Source organism: Homarus americanus, unplaced genomic scaffold (genome assembly GCF_018991925.1).
Source record: "Homarus americanus isolate GMGI-L3 unplaced genomic scaffold, GMGI_Hamer_2.0 scaffold25860, whole genome shotgun sequence".
Classification (NCBI taxonomy): Eukaryota; Metazoa; Arthropoda; class Malacostraca; order Decapoda; family Nephropidae; genus Homarus; species Homarus americanus.
The window spans coordinates 1,677,842-1,690,455 of record NW_024724693.1 but is presented as its reverse complement, the minus strand read 5'-3'; the positions used below and the strand labels follow the sequence as shown (position 1 = coordinate 1,690,455).

Sequence of the window (12,614 nt, the reverse complement as noted above, 5' to 3'; positions counted from 1 at the left end):
CCACGCAGCTCCAAGCAACTCTGATGTGGTAGAGTTACCCATGGGCAGTCACAAACACACATCAAGCAAATATACTGAGTTAAATGGCCAACAGTAATTTATATATATATATATATATATATATATATATATATATATATATATATATATATATATATATATATATATATATATATATATATATATATATATATATATATATATATATATATATATATATATATATATATATATATATATATATATATATATATATATATATATATATATATATATATATATATATATATATATATATATATATATATATATATATATATATATATATATCACTGCAATGTTCCTTAACAAGCAAGCCATGAAAGTGGCAACCTCATGTGAAATTCAGTTGGCTAGCTATTCCAATCAAGTTTTTGGACAAATATAGTGGCACCTGCACCCACGTGTACTGGTCAGAAGTTGGACCTATCGTGGATAAGCGACCACCTCAAACTTAAGTCAGTGTGTGGCACACCTTCACTGATGCACGACACATATATGGACCCATACGCTACATACGGTTACTCTTATTATGTGTACTGCAACAAACAGTGCTTGTTGACAGTACACTCCCAAGCACAACAGCAATTAATCATTAGTCACCAAAACCATTAGTATATAGTCACTGGTCCAGTACTGCAAGGAACATGCAGTCACCACAAAATGAAGGAGTTTGTGGTAAGTCCTGGGTGTTGCACATTACATACAAACTAAAGAGCAACCTAGGTCTCCTTGCGGCCACGTATGTGATGGGCACGGTGAAGGTGCTTGTGCAGGTACCACTTGCTCTTGAATTTATTGCCACAGATGCGACATTCAAAGTTGAGCTCATTGCTGGACATGTGTATGTTCTCCAGGTGCTGCTTGAGGTTGCCCGGAGAGCTATAGGTGCGCTGGCAGATGGGGCACGGCAGGGGCTCAAAGCTGCGCATGATCCCTGGGGGTGGAGAGAGAGAAGAGCCGTCAGCCCTGGTGAGCCAGGCAGCAGCAACAGCAGCAGTACAGCAGCACAGCACCAGCAGAGGGCAACAGCCACTCCCATCTTACACCACAAACCAACAGCTTGATCAAACCCACATGCTGACAAACAGTTCTTCTCATTTATAAATGCTTTTCAAAGGTGATGCCTACAATATCCAGTGTCAGTTAAAAGTACTTCTACAAAGAACTGGACATAGCACCTACAAAACCATGAAAATTAATTTGATATTAAGCAATGTTCCTGGCAAGCAAAAGCATCTTCCCTTTTCAGGACTCAGACAAACTGGCAACTTAAAGCATTCTCAGAGATCATTTACTGGATGTGAAAGATCATATTATCAATTGTATATAATAATTATATTAAGATATGTATATGTAAAACTAAATATATATATATATATATATATATATATATATATATATATATATATATATATATATATATATATATATATATATATATATATATATATTATTTTCCATTAAGTTTTACTTACTCTAGATGACATTAAATGTGGGAAGACAAACTTATAACTTATACCAATGATGTTCTCAACCACGTTATTGAAAAGTTTACTTTAAATTTTAATAGATTTAGTGCTATGTCCCAATAATTTATCAAATTTTAGTTACTAATACAGTAATATTAAAATGCCAGTCTCATGAGTCAACCCTCACACAAAATTTCCTTCCTTTGCTGTTGGTTTGTGCTGTTTGGTAATGTGGCACAAGATTTATGACGTGCAAATTTATTTATAATTTTCTTTGTCAACATTCTGTAATGTTTTTTTTTTAATAAACTTTCAATATTTGATTGACTTATACTTCCAATAAATTTTGCACAACATAAGTCTTGAGATGAAAAAGAGTAAGCTTATTCTAGTCTATGATATTGGAAAAGCTCTGTTATGACTATATGGCATAGATAAAGTGTTATAGCTATTACTATTTCAATATTTCATTGATTTTTTCTTCAAATTACTGAATTAATTTCATTTATGCTCTTACTTTGTAAACAAACAACAAGGTCTAGTACACTAAAGCAAATCAAAATAAGATAAAAAGTTTAAGTTGTAATAAAAGGAGCAGAGTAAAAATTCTTCAAGCTAACATGATAAAAAAAAGTTGCAGTAACTAGGTACAGTGCCATAACCTGACGACCCAACAGTCATTAAGGAGAGAAACACCAGACACCAAGTTAGATGGAGCACCATCTAACACAGCCTCTTGGTACTGTACCATCCATAACTACTGTCTTCTTGCCACAGACTGAAACACTGATGCAGCTGGCCAGTCACTGCAACTCTTGTGTTTAAAACCCAAAATCCACAGAGAGAGATCTGAGCCTAGTTCTCATTGTTAACGTGATTTTATAAGCTAAAGATGAACTCCATTTTGAAATGCTGGTATCTTATATATATATATATATATATATATATATATATATATATATATATATATATATATATATATATATATATATATATATATATATATATATATATATATATATATATATATATATATATATATATATATATATATATATATATATATATATATACACACAGTATATATATATATATTTTTTTTTATGTCAAACAGGTTATACTGTCTGTTTGTTGAACAATTTCATCAAAATGCAGTTTTTCTTCAGTATTACAAATCGTTGTTAAAAAAAATATATATAAATAAATAAAAAGGCCTAAGCAGAAGGCAGCTTAAGAGTAATAGACATGCAATAGTTCCCACCACCACCATAACCACCACCATCACCATCACACATTAACCAGGTCATCATGCACTATGCATTACAAGGTTCATGCAGCAGCAGGCTAGGGGTTAATTCACACTATAGTCTACTGAGCTAACACAAGCAAGCCTGCCACCATTGTTGGTAGTTGCTAACTTGCAAACTCACAGATAATGTATTTTATTGTAAAATACACTTCTGACAAACAAATTTTCAAAGACTTGAAATTAAAGGAAAAATTCCAAATGTAATTCAACTGGTTATTATATAATATTTAAAAACTTTTTCACAATCTATCCTACTACCAAAAAATAAAATAAAAAAACAAGAAAAAAAGGAAAAAATTACCATGCGCATTCTAATTTGCACTGAACCGAAATTAAAGATCTAAACACTGACTGCACCACCTACGACATCAATAAAGACAGTATTGGCTAATGCAGAACACAAAATAAGAGCACTATGTCTGCCTAGACACTAGTGAGCGAGGCATATTTGTGACAGCTGGTGTGGCCTACATACCTACACAACAGACTAGGGGGTGAGGGGGTGTGACCTTGCGTGACCTCGAGTGGCCAAAGCCACGATCAGCCGTGCCAGACAGGAGTGGCATACGAATGCGCAGGGGAAGGGGAGGTGACAGGGGCTCCCATCAGCCGTATGTCCAGTCACAGGGGATCCATCATTGGGGGTGAGTTTACTAGATGCTGGGCCTATGTAGGATGTGATCACGCTGGGTACCTATATCACACACCCCTTAGATACCTCCTCCTCTCACGATCACAACGACTACACATTCCACTCTTGACACTTTTAAGTTCTTCTTAATTTGTTTCACTACATTTCTTCTGTCCATTAAACACTGACATGCAAAATGATGATTTGCAATCATAAGAAAACAGTTCAACATCTTGCTATGTTCACTTTTAATAGGCACTGCCACTCTTATACATTCTTCTCGCTGAGTTTCCATGTTTCCAGTTGCTGACTTCCAATTACCAAAAACAGAACAGCACATTGAAAACACAACTGTGAATTTATAATATTTGTATATTTTCTATTTCTTTATCAAACTAGTTATGCATAGTATGTTGATGTCCCACAAATCACATGGCTATTCAGAACAATATTCCTAAACAAACTGGTTCAGTTGCAAGGTCAAGGATATTTACTGCAAACTTTATATCCTAGAAAGCCTAAGTAATACATGGTGACATCCCCAGAGTTGGATACTGTAAGGTGGTGGCAGTTGCAGAGTCAGACGACCTTCTACACCCACTAGATGGGGGTTTGTGCAGTGCAGGTAATACCACCTCACCAGCACCAATGTTACAAGTGTAGCAGCCAGGTGCACACTGCCTGGTGCTTGTAATTACAACAAGACACGTAGGCTTCTGCAAGTGCTTGTAGCCCATGCAAACAAGTCATAAGGAAACTTTTAAGCTACAAAAGTGTATTGCACAGGCATATAATTTGTGAACATGGAGACAAATGTTAGATATTACAGACATGAAATAAAAGACAACAAATGTAGTGTTAAAATTGAAGTCTTCAGACATTTGTATTGCCTACAATCATCTATGAATAGTGGTAACCGAACATGAGACAGTAGTGTTAAAATTGAAGTCTTCAGACATTTGTATTGCCTACAATCATCTATGAATAGTGGTAACCGAACATGAGACAGAGATGATGTCCCTTGGTACTGTGTTTCCAAAACATGAAAAATATACAGAAAATGCCCTCCAACATGTATACAGAATAACATTGTGATGATTTATTACCACAGACAGTCATACAAAATTTCTTCTATATAAGATGCTGTAAGTGTAGTAAGCCATTCCATTCTTCTTCCCTAACAGGTTAAAGTGAGATAGTCATATGCAAACAAAAACAATTGTTAAAAGAGGTCTAGACATCCTTCTCATAAAAAAAAAATATTGTGGTTTTTATAACAATGATAAAATCCACAATGAAAAGTTTGATATTGTAATCCACAAACAGCTAAGAATATAAACCATTTGCTTCGTGTGTGCCTTGGGAAGCCTTTCCTTTACATGGATGCTTAATTATGGGTTCTTAGAATATATATTCACAACTAGACAGCTCAGCTCAGTATAAAGTTTCAGTTCAATTAACAACACATCATTGAGGAAGTCTGTATTAAACACAGCAAGGATGATTTTGTTACCAAGATTTCATGCAGAAACCATTAGGAACTTTTAATACAATTCACTGCCTATAATTTTCCAGAATTAGGAGTGTACTATGAGAGGGGAGGAGGTTAAAAAGTGTTCACAAGAAAACAACAGGTAACCAACTGGCTAACTATGTACTGTACTGTATACTAAAGGACACCTGAGAGGGATGCATCATGAGTACAGTATTCCTTTTGGTTATATTAAGAGGATGGTGCGGCTAGAATCTCCCAGTGTTGTTGTTGTAGGTCGTTAAAACTCAAAATAAGTACACACAGGAAGATCCGGGTCCCCAAGTTAAGGTGATAATAATAACACACTCAGGTAGTAGAGAACTTGCTCATTGTTTTCTTTAGGCCAGTGGCTATATTGTTGGTTCCAGCTTCTTTGTTTGGAAGTTTAACTAATGTACTGAATCTAAAAGAAATATGGATGACATTTATGGTAAAGGATAGTTAAGTTGAAGATGGCATGCAATGAAGTTATTACAAAACTCTGTGGAACATAATTTTATATATACTGTAATATAAAAAAAAAATCATTATCATAAACTATTTCATCATCATTCACTTATAATGGGACATTAAATTTATGAAAAGGGTTTCTCAACTTTCTGACTGCTACTTCTAGGGTCAACCCAACAGCCATCACTATCTACCATTTCCCCCCCCCCAGCGCCATACTGCTTCAGTTCAGGGGTCGATATGGGGCAAAGATTATCCATGAATGGGGGGGAATTAAAAAAAAAAATAGTAATAATAAATAAAAATAATAATTAATAAGTAGTAGTAGGGAAGGCGCAATTTGGACTGTTCTAGGTTATAACAGTAAAAGGCGGAAAGTAAAAAATGAATAATGTACCTTTTTAAGAAATATCTCCATCTGTGGGAATGGGTAAAATATTTGAGTTCAACAGAGGAAATTCGTGCATGTGTGAGACAGGGTAGGGGGATAAATTAAAAGTTTGTAGACAGGTTCATTTTTTTCGCAACTCCCTTTTCCCAGATAGTAATGAATTCCTCAAGAACGATACACTGAAAAGCATACAATACTTCCCTTCATATATATATACTTGTAATATTGAATGACTTGCTGGTGGACAATGTGGGCAGCATTTGCCCTAGTTGAGTGATGTGATGTGATGGCTCCACCCCAGTCTAATGATTAACTTGATCAACCATCAATACTGTACTGCACATGTCAAAAATCTGTGATACAGGCAAAACTCTATGGCACAGTGTTTCATCATGCATGATTTCGATTCTGACTGGTTCCCAAAAAATATCCAGAGGTTGGCCACCACCACACAACTAACCATGATCCACACTGGATTAGTCCAATACAACCTTCCCAATCCCATTCCCGGGTCAACCAACCAGTCAACGGCAGTGTACCATGCAGAATGCCGACCCCGGGGGTCGGGGGCGGCACTAAAACTGAACGGGGCACCTACCTTGCAGGTGAGATTCCGAGCTGAGTGCCTGCAGAAGGTGACTAGTGTTTTCTGGATCAGGGGGCGTTCCTCCAGGAGGTGTGGGGCCAGGGGTCGCAGTAGTTTCTCCCCCGGGTCCACAACCACCGCCACCTCCACCTCCTCCTCCTACTCCTCCTCCTCCACCACCGCCGCCACCACCAACTCCTCCACCTCCACTACTACTGTCACCTTCTTCAGGGCCACACCAACCTTCTGCATCAGATGTTCCACTCTCCACTGGCTCAGTCTGAAATATAAATAAGAATTTCCTCTTGTAAGAAAAGAACAATTTGGGGATACAGAAAGACAAGCCTATTTCACGATAAAATTATAAATGGCGAATGTACTGTACAGTTTATGCAATACCCGTACTGTATACATTCACGAATACTGTGGAACAATATGTACTGTAGGCCGAGAAATCATGAGGGCATTATAATATTCACACTGGTAAAGTAAATACTTTCAAAAGTAACTACAGTATAGAGCCACAACTCTCAAAATTATACAGTACTTGAATCATGGCACACACTTTAAATCTGAAACTGTGTGGAATCACGATACGGCCCGTAAATCCGCCCTTACGGAAATTGGGGTAAATTTTAACAATTAAAAGAAAAATCACTATATAAAATTATAATTTTTTGTTAAAAATTATAATTTGTTTGGTGTGGATTTCTTGGTGTTTGTTACTGCCAGGAGTCACTCCATTGTTTACATCCAGTGTGCGCGCATGTTTCTCGCCCCAGCAGTTGGATTTACCTTTTACAAACATACAGTAAGTACAGTACAGTCATCCCTTGGTTATCACGCCTAATTGGGACCACGCCGAGTGTGTGATAACGAAAAATGCGATAACGAAAGTACATAACCTATGGGATTTATTCTAATTGGTTCCAGGCACCCAAGACCCAACCCCAATTTTCCCATTTTACGACCATTTAGACCCACTAAAGACATAACTAATGTTAAGGTAAGTATCAGAAAAACACATAGACATGGCTAGGTTTATTACAAAGTGATGAAAAGGGTATGCTCAATACTGTAGTCCACAAAACATGTACCTAATTCCAATGGGTCAACAATGCAATTTTCAAGAACCAGACCACAATAATAAGTAAGGACCCATTCTACTTTGTTGACTCAACCAGACCAGTAGTTCTGGATAGTGTCAGTAAAGTGGTGCTGTCGTATACTGTAATTGGGTTGTGTCCTGGGGAAAGCATCTAAGTTCACAACCAATAGCACAGTAGAGTAGAGTAGAGTAGAGTAGAGTAGAGTAGAGTAGAGTACAGTAGAGTACGCCCTTTATTTACAGACATAAGGGACACGGCCCTGATCTAGTGCTATGGCATGAGGTACAATGGGATGTTATGAGTCTATTCCACATGTTGGTTAAGACAAGTCCACATATAAGTGTTGGTTAAGACAAGTCCACATATAAGTGTTGGTTAAGACAAGTCCACATATAAGTGTTGGTTAAGACAAGTCCACATATAAGATCCACCTCATGACTTGATTTGACTTTAATTTTTTATTTATTTTATCTTCCCCTTCTGATCTTGGATAATATCAAAGAAGTCTTGTACGTATAGGCTTTGTCAACAGACTGGGATGGGGTTGGGTAGTCAATGGGAGGTAATGAAGCTGGTCTACTAATGGTTTCCCATGTTATTCCATGAACTTAAAACAGAAACACACCCTCTTACAAAGTGTTGTCACCCTTAGTCCAGGCTCACCCCACAGGGACACAACCTCACCTAATACTGGAAAAATGTGAAAGCCAAGAATCCAATGATGTTCAGGAGACCAAAAGTGACATTCCGTGAAAAATCCACCTCTTATTAATACTTCCGATGAGATTAAAAATTTACAGCCAATAAGGTGCCAAAATGCATACTGTAAGTGGTTTGAATACAGTATGTATACTGTTAATTATGAAGTAAGTTATTTAAAGCAACTTACTAAATTTATATCTACAATGAAAATCCACATCTTTAGAGGATTTACACAGGAGTGAGAATTGTAACCATCTCGGAGAGACTGTCTCATCAGCATGGTATGCCTTTTAAAGGCATCTAAAGTAGCACCTGTTCTGTAATGTACACTGAAATTGTCTACAAAGCTGCACGTATATCAAGCAGTGGTCCTCCCCACCCTGCTATATGGCAGCAAGACATGAGTCACATACAGGAGGCACCTCAAGGTACTTGATAACTTTCACCAACGTAGTCTATGTTCCATCCTCCGAGTTCGCTGGGAAGACAAGAGAACAAATGCCTGTATTCTTGCTGACACCAACTGTAGGAGCATCAAGGCTACCATTATCCATGAACAACTATGCTGGACTGGCCATGTTACCTACATGAACGACAGTAGACTGCCAAAACAACTACAACTCCTCCCCGACTTACGACGTGGTTAGGGATCCAAATCCAGGTCGTAAGTCGAAATGGTCGAAAGTCGAAAATGCCTAAATAATACATAGAAAATCAGAGGCGGGAAATATAACTGTGAACAACTTCATATTTCAATGTGATTCTGATCTTTTAAAATGTTAGTTTTTGCATAATGTAGTTTTACTGATACATAGTTTGTCTTAGTGTGTCTTGTTGTGGGTAAAATGGAGTATAGCAGGCAGTCCCCAACTAATGACAGGGTTAGGGACCCCATTATTATTATTATTATTATTATTATTATTATTATTATTATTATTATTATTATTATTATTATTTTTTTTCGGGAATTAGCCCACCGGGCACAGGTCAAGCGACCCTAGCGGAGCCTGGGCGAAAAAAAAAAAGAACGGAAAGAAATTGTAAATATAGAAAAAAAAGGATATACTGTATTAATCTACACCAGAGGTCATAAGTCGAAAATGCGAAAATAATACATAGAAAATCTAAAATGGGCGTCTCTTTTTCTTCTCAGCACCACAAAACTCTCACTTTTAAGCTTGCCAGCCATTTTAAAGTGAATTACAAATGAAAATTTTGTCAGTATACAGCGCACTCACTAACGTCGAGACTCAAAAATACGTAATTTGACAAATTTTGGTACAGTAAAAGTCCAAAAATCCGGATGCCAGAAATCCGGACCAACCGAGAATCCGGACTTTTCGAAAACTCAAACTTTTTTTTTTTTTTGCGGGCTTTTGTGTGTATGTGCGCCTGCGTGAGCGCCACAGCTGCACAGCGACTACAAGCGACCACGTAGTTGCCACTTTAAAACGAGCAATCAAACTGTGACAACATGTGTAATTTTGAGTCCTACTGTTTCCATTTACAGAGTACTGTACAAGCCCATAATAATGGCTCCTAAAGTAGATAAACTTCGTTGTGTGAAGAGAAAGAAGAACACGTTGAAATTGAGTGACAAACTTGAAATAATTAAGAAACTAGAACGTGGTGTGAGCAATACTGTTCTAATGGAAACATACCACATTGGAAAGTCTACAAATTATGATATAAAAAAGGCAAAGAATAAAATTCTAGAATTCAAAGCTTTTTCTTTAAAACTGCTCGTTTTGAAGCATGCTATATTTGCTAATGAATAAATTATCAAAATGTACCTGTTCATCTCCTCTTTATTCCTCCTTAAATTTGAATTTTAAAAGTACTGCCTGAGAATCCGGAAAATCCGAAAATCCAGACCGACCCAATCCCCAAGCAGTCCGGATTTTTGGACTTCTACTGTACGACTTGGGCGGCCGTATGTCTGGGTGGTCGTACGTTGAGGAGTGGCTGTTTATTAAATGCGTCCTCCGAAAGCCTGAATTTGCTACCAGAGTTAACAGTTAATTCATGTACAGTGGTCCCTCGGTTAATGAGCGCCTCGGTTAACAAGATTTCGGTTAACGAGTTACCTCCCATAAGATTCTTAACTTCGGTTAACGAGCAATCTCTCGGTTAACGAGTTTCTTACGAGCCGACCTCAACAAGTTTTGGCTTGCACTTGGCGGTCAACCAGCTTTAGTATTAGTCCGCCAATACATTAATCGGTTCTAGGGCTTAAATTCCTTACTATTTTAGTAAATATCGAGAAGCTTATACTATTCAATAATTTTAAAAGTTTGATATTAAATTTTTTTGTCATTTTAACAATTATTGAACATAATTGAAGGTAAAGTGACTAGTTTAATGCGCGGCATCCAGCCTCTCAACACACCAGACAGGCGTTAGTCTCTTTCTGTTTTCAGTGGAGGTAACATCTTGCTTGAGACTCTCTTCAACTAAACGCTTTTTTTCTGTGTTTCCAAGCAAATTATTTCATTTTGAAATTTATTTTGCATATTGACAATATATAGCGCAGTGCAGTGTTATTTTAAAGAAAATATTCTTTATTTACAACAAAATTAACTTTAAAAAACACGTGTTGACATTGTTTGAATCCAGCATGGGGCCTAAGAGATCAAGAAAAGCGATTTCAATCCAAACCAAGCAGAAAATCATAAAAAAACATGAACAAGGCATTAGAAAAAATGCGCTATGCAAAGAATATGGCATGTCGACATCGACTGTGTCGACAATTCTTGCACAGAAAGACAAATTTAAAGAAGTGAAAGTGAGAGACAAATCTACAAGAGTGTTTAAAAGTAGATCCCTAATTGCAGAAACTAAGAGGTTACTTCTCATCTGGATCAGGGAAAAACAGATGAAAGGTGATTCAGTTTCTACTGAATTCATTTGTGAAAGAGCCAGGGAGATTTACGAACATTTAAAGACAGATCAACCTGGTTCTTCAGGCACAGAATTTGAAGATTTTCGGGCCAGCAAAGGCTGGTTCGAAAAATTTAAGAAAAGAAGTGACATTTTCAGTGTTGTTAGGCATGGTGAAGCTGCTAGTGCTGATAGGGAAGGGGCAGCAAAGTTTTTAGATGAATTTAAAGAACTGATGGAAGAAGAAAATTATCTCCCACAGCAAGTGTTCAATGTGGACAAAACTGCGCTGTTCTGGAAAAAGATGCCCAAAAGAACATTCATCACCAGAGATGAAGCCTCTTTACCTGGGCATAAACCCAAGAAAGACCGTCTCACTTTATTGCTTGGTGCCAATGCTTCAGGGGATTTCCGACTGAAGCCTACGCTTGTCTACCACTCTGAAAACCCCAGGGTGTTCAAGCAACAGAACGTGGTGAGAACAAAGCTTGGAGTTTATTGGAAGTCCAACCGTAAAGCATGGGTGACAAGACAGCTCTTTAATGAATGGGCTGTTGATGTGTTTTGCCCTTCTGTCAAGAGCTACCTAACCACCAATAAACTCCCTTTAAAGGCTCTTCTCCTCATGGATAATGTTCCTGGTCATGACCCTAACCTGGCCAGAAATTTGGAGTATCAATTTGACTTTGTGAAAGTGTTGTTTTTGCCTCCAAACACTACATCAATCATACAGCCAATGGACCAGAATGTGATCAGCAACTTCAAGAAGTTGTACATGAAGAAAATGTTTAGGAGGTATCGTCAGGCAACTTCCAATGATCCTGAATTAACACTGAAACAGTTCTGGAAGACACAATTCAACATCCTGGAGGCTGTAAAATTGATTGTGTCATCATGGCAAGAGGTCTCCACTAGATCCCTCAATTCTTCATGGAAAGCACTGTGGCCATCAGTAGTCCATGATTTTGAGGGATTTGAGGAAGAAACAGAGTTGGACCAGGAGATTGTGTCCATTGGTCAGTCATTGGGCCTTGAAGTGGAGGAGGAGGATGTAGAAGAGCTTGTGATGTCTCATGAGGAGGAACTTACTCCTGATGACTTGAAGCAACTGGATGAGATGTTACAGGTAGAGGCTGACAGTGGTGAGGAGGAAATTGAAAGTGATGACCATATGTCAGCTAAACAGTTGAAAGATGTGATTTACCACTGGGAGAAGTTCAGGGAACTGGCTTCAAAGCACCCAGAAGTGGAAAAAACTGAACTAACTTTGTGTCATGTTGAGGACTCAGTGGTCTCCTTCTTTAACATAAGTTAATGGTGAGGAGGACAGATGCCCCACAGACCACAATTGACACTTTCTTCAGTAAAAGGCAGAGGGAACAAGATGCCATCCCTCAGCCTTCCACTTCAAGAAGGTGACTCACCTTCCAAGAAGCAGTAAAATGCTTCTCCTCCACCTCCACTTCCTTCTCTTCTCCCTTCTCCTCCTCCACCTCCCACTTCAAATTCAC

The 12,614-nt window shown here is 37.6% G+C and overlaps 1 protein-coding gene across 1 annotated transcript in view; it reads right to left on the bottom strand.

Moving 5' to 3' along the window:
* The window catches only part of LOC121864496 (broad-complex core protein-like), a 162,046-nt gene that overhangs the window by 87,148 nt on the left and 62,284 nt on the right, over positions 1 to 12,614 (bottom strand). The window contains exon 5 of the mRNA XM_042363531.1: positions 6,425 to 6,692. Within this exon, the coding sequence (XP_042219465.1) occupies positions 6,425 to 6,692 (268 nt within the window). The remainder of the gene's footprint in view (positions 1 to 6,424; positions 6,693 to 12,614) is intronic.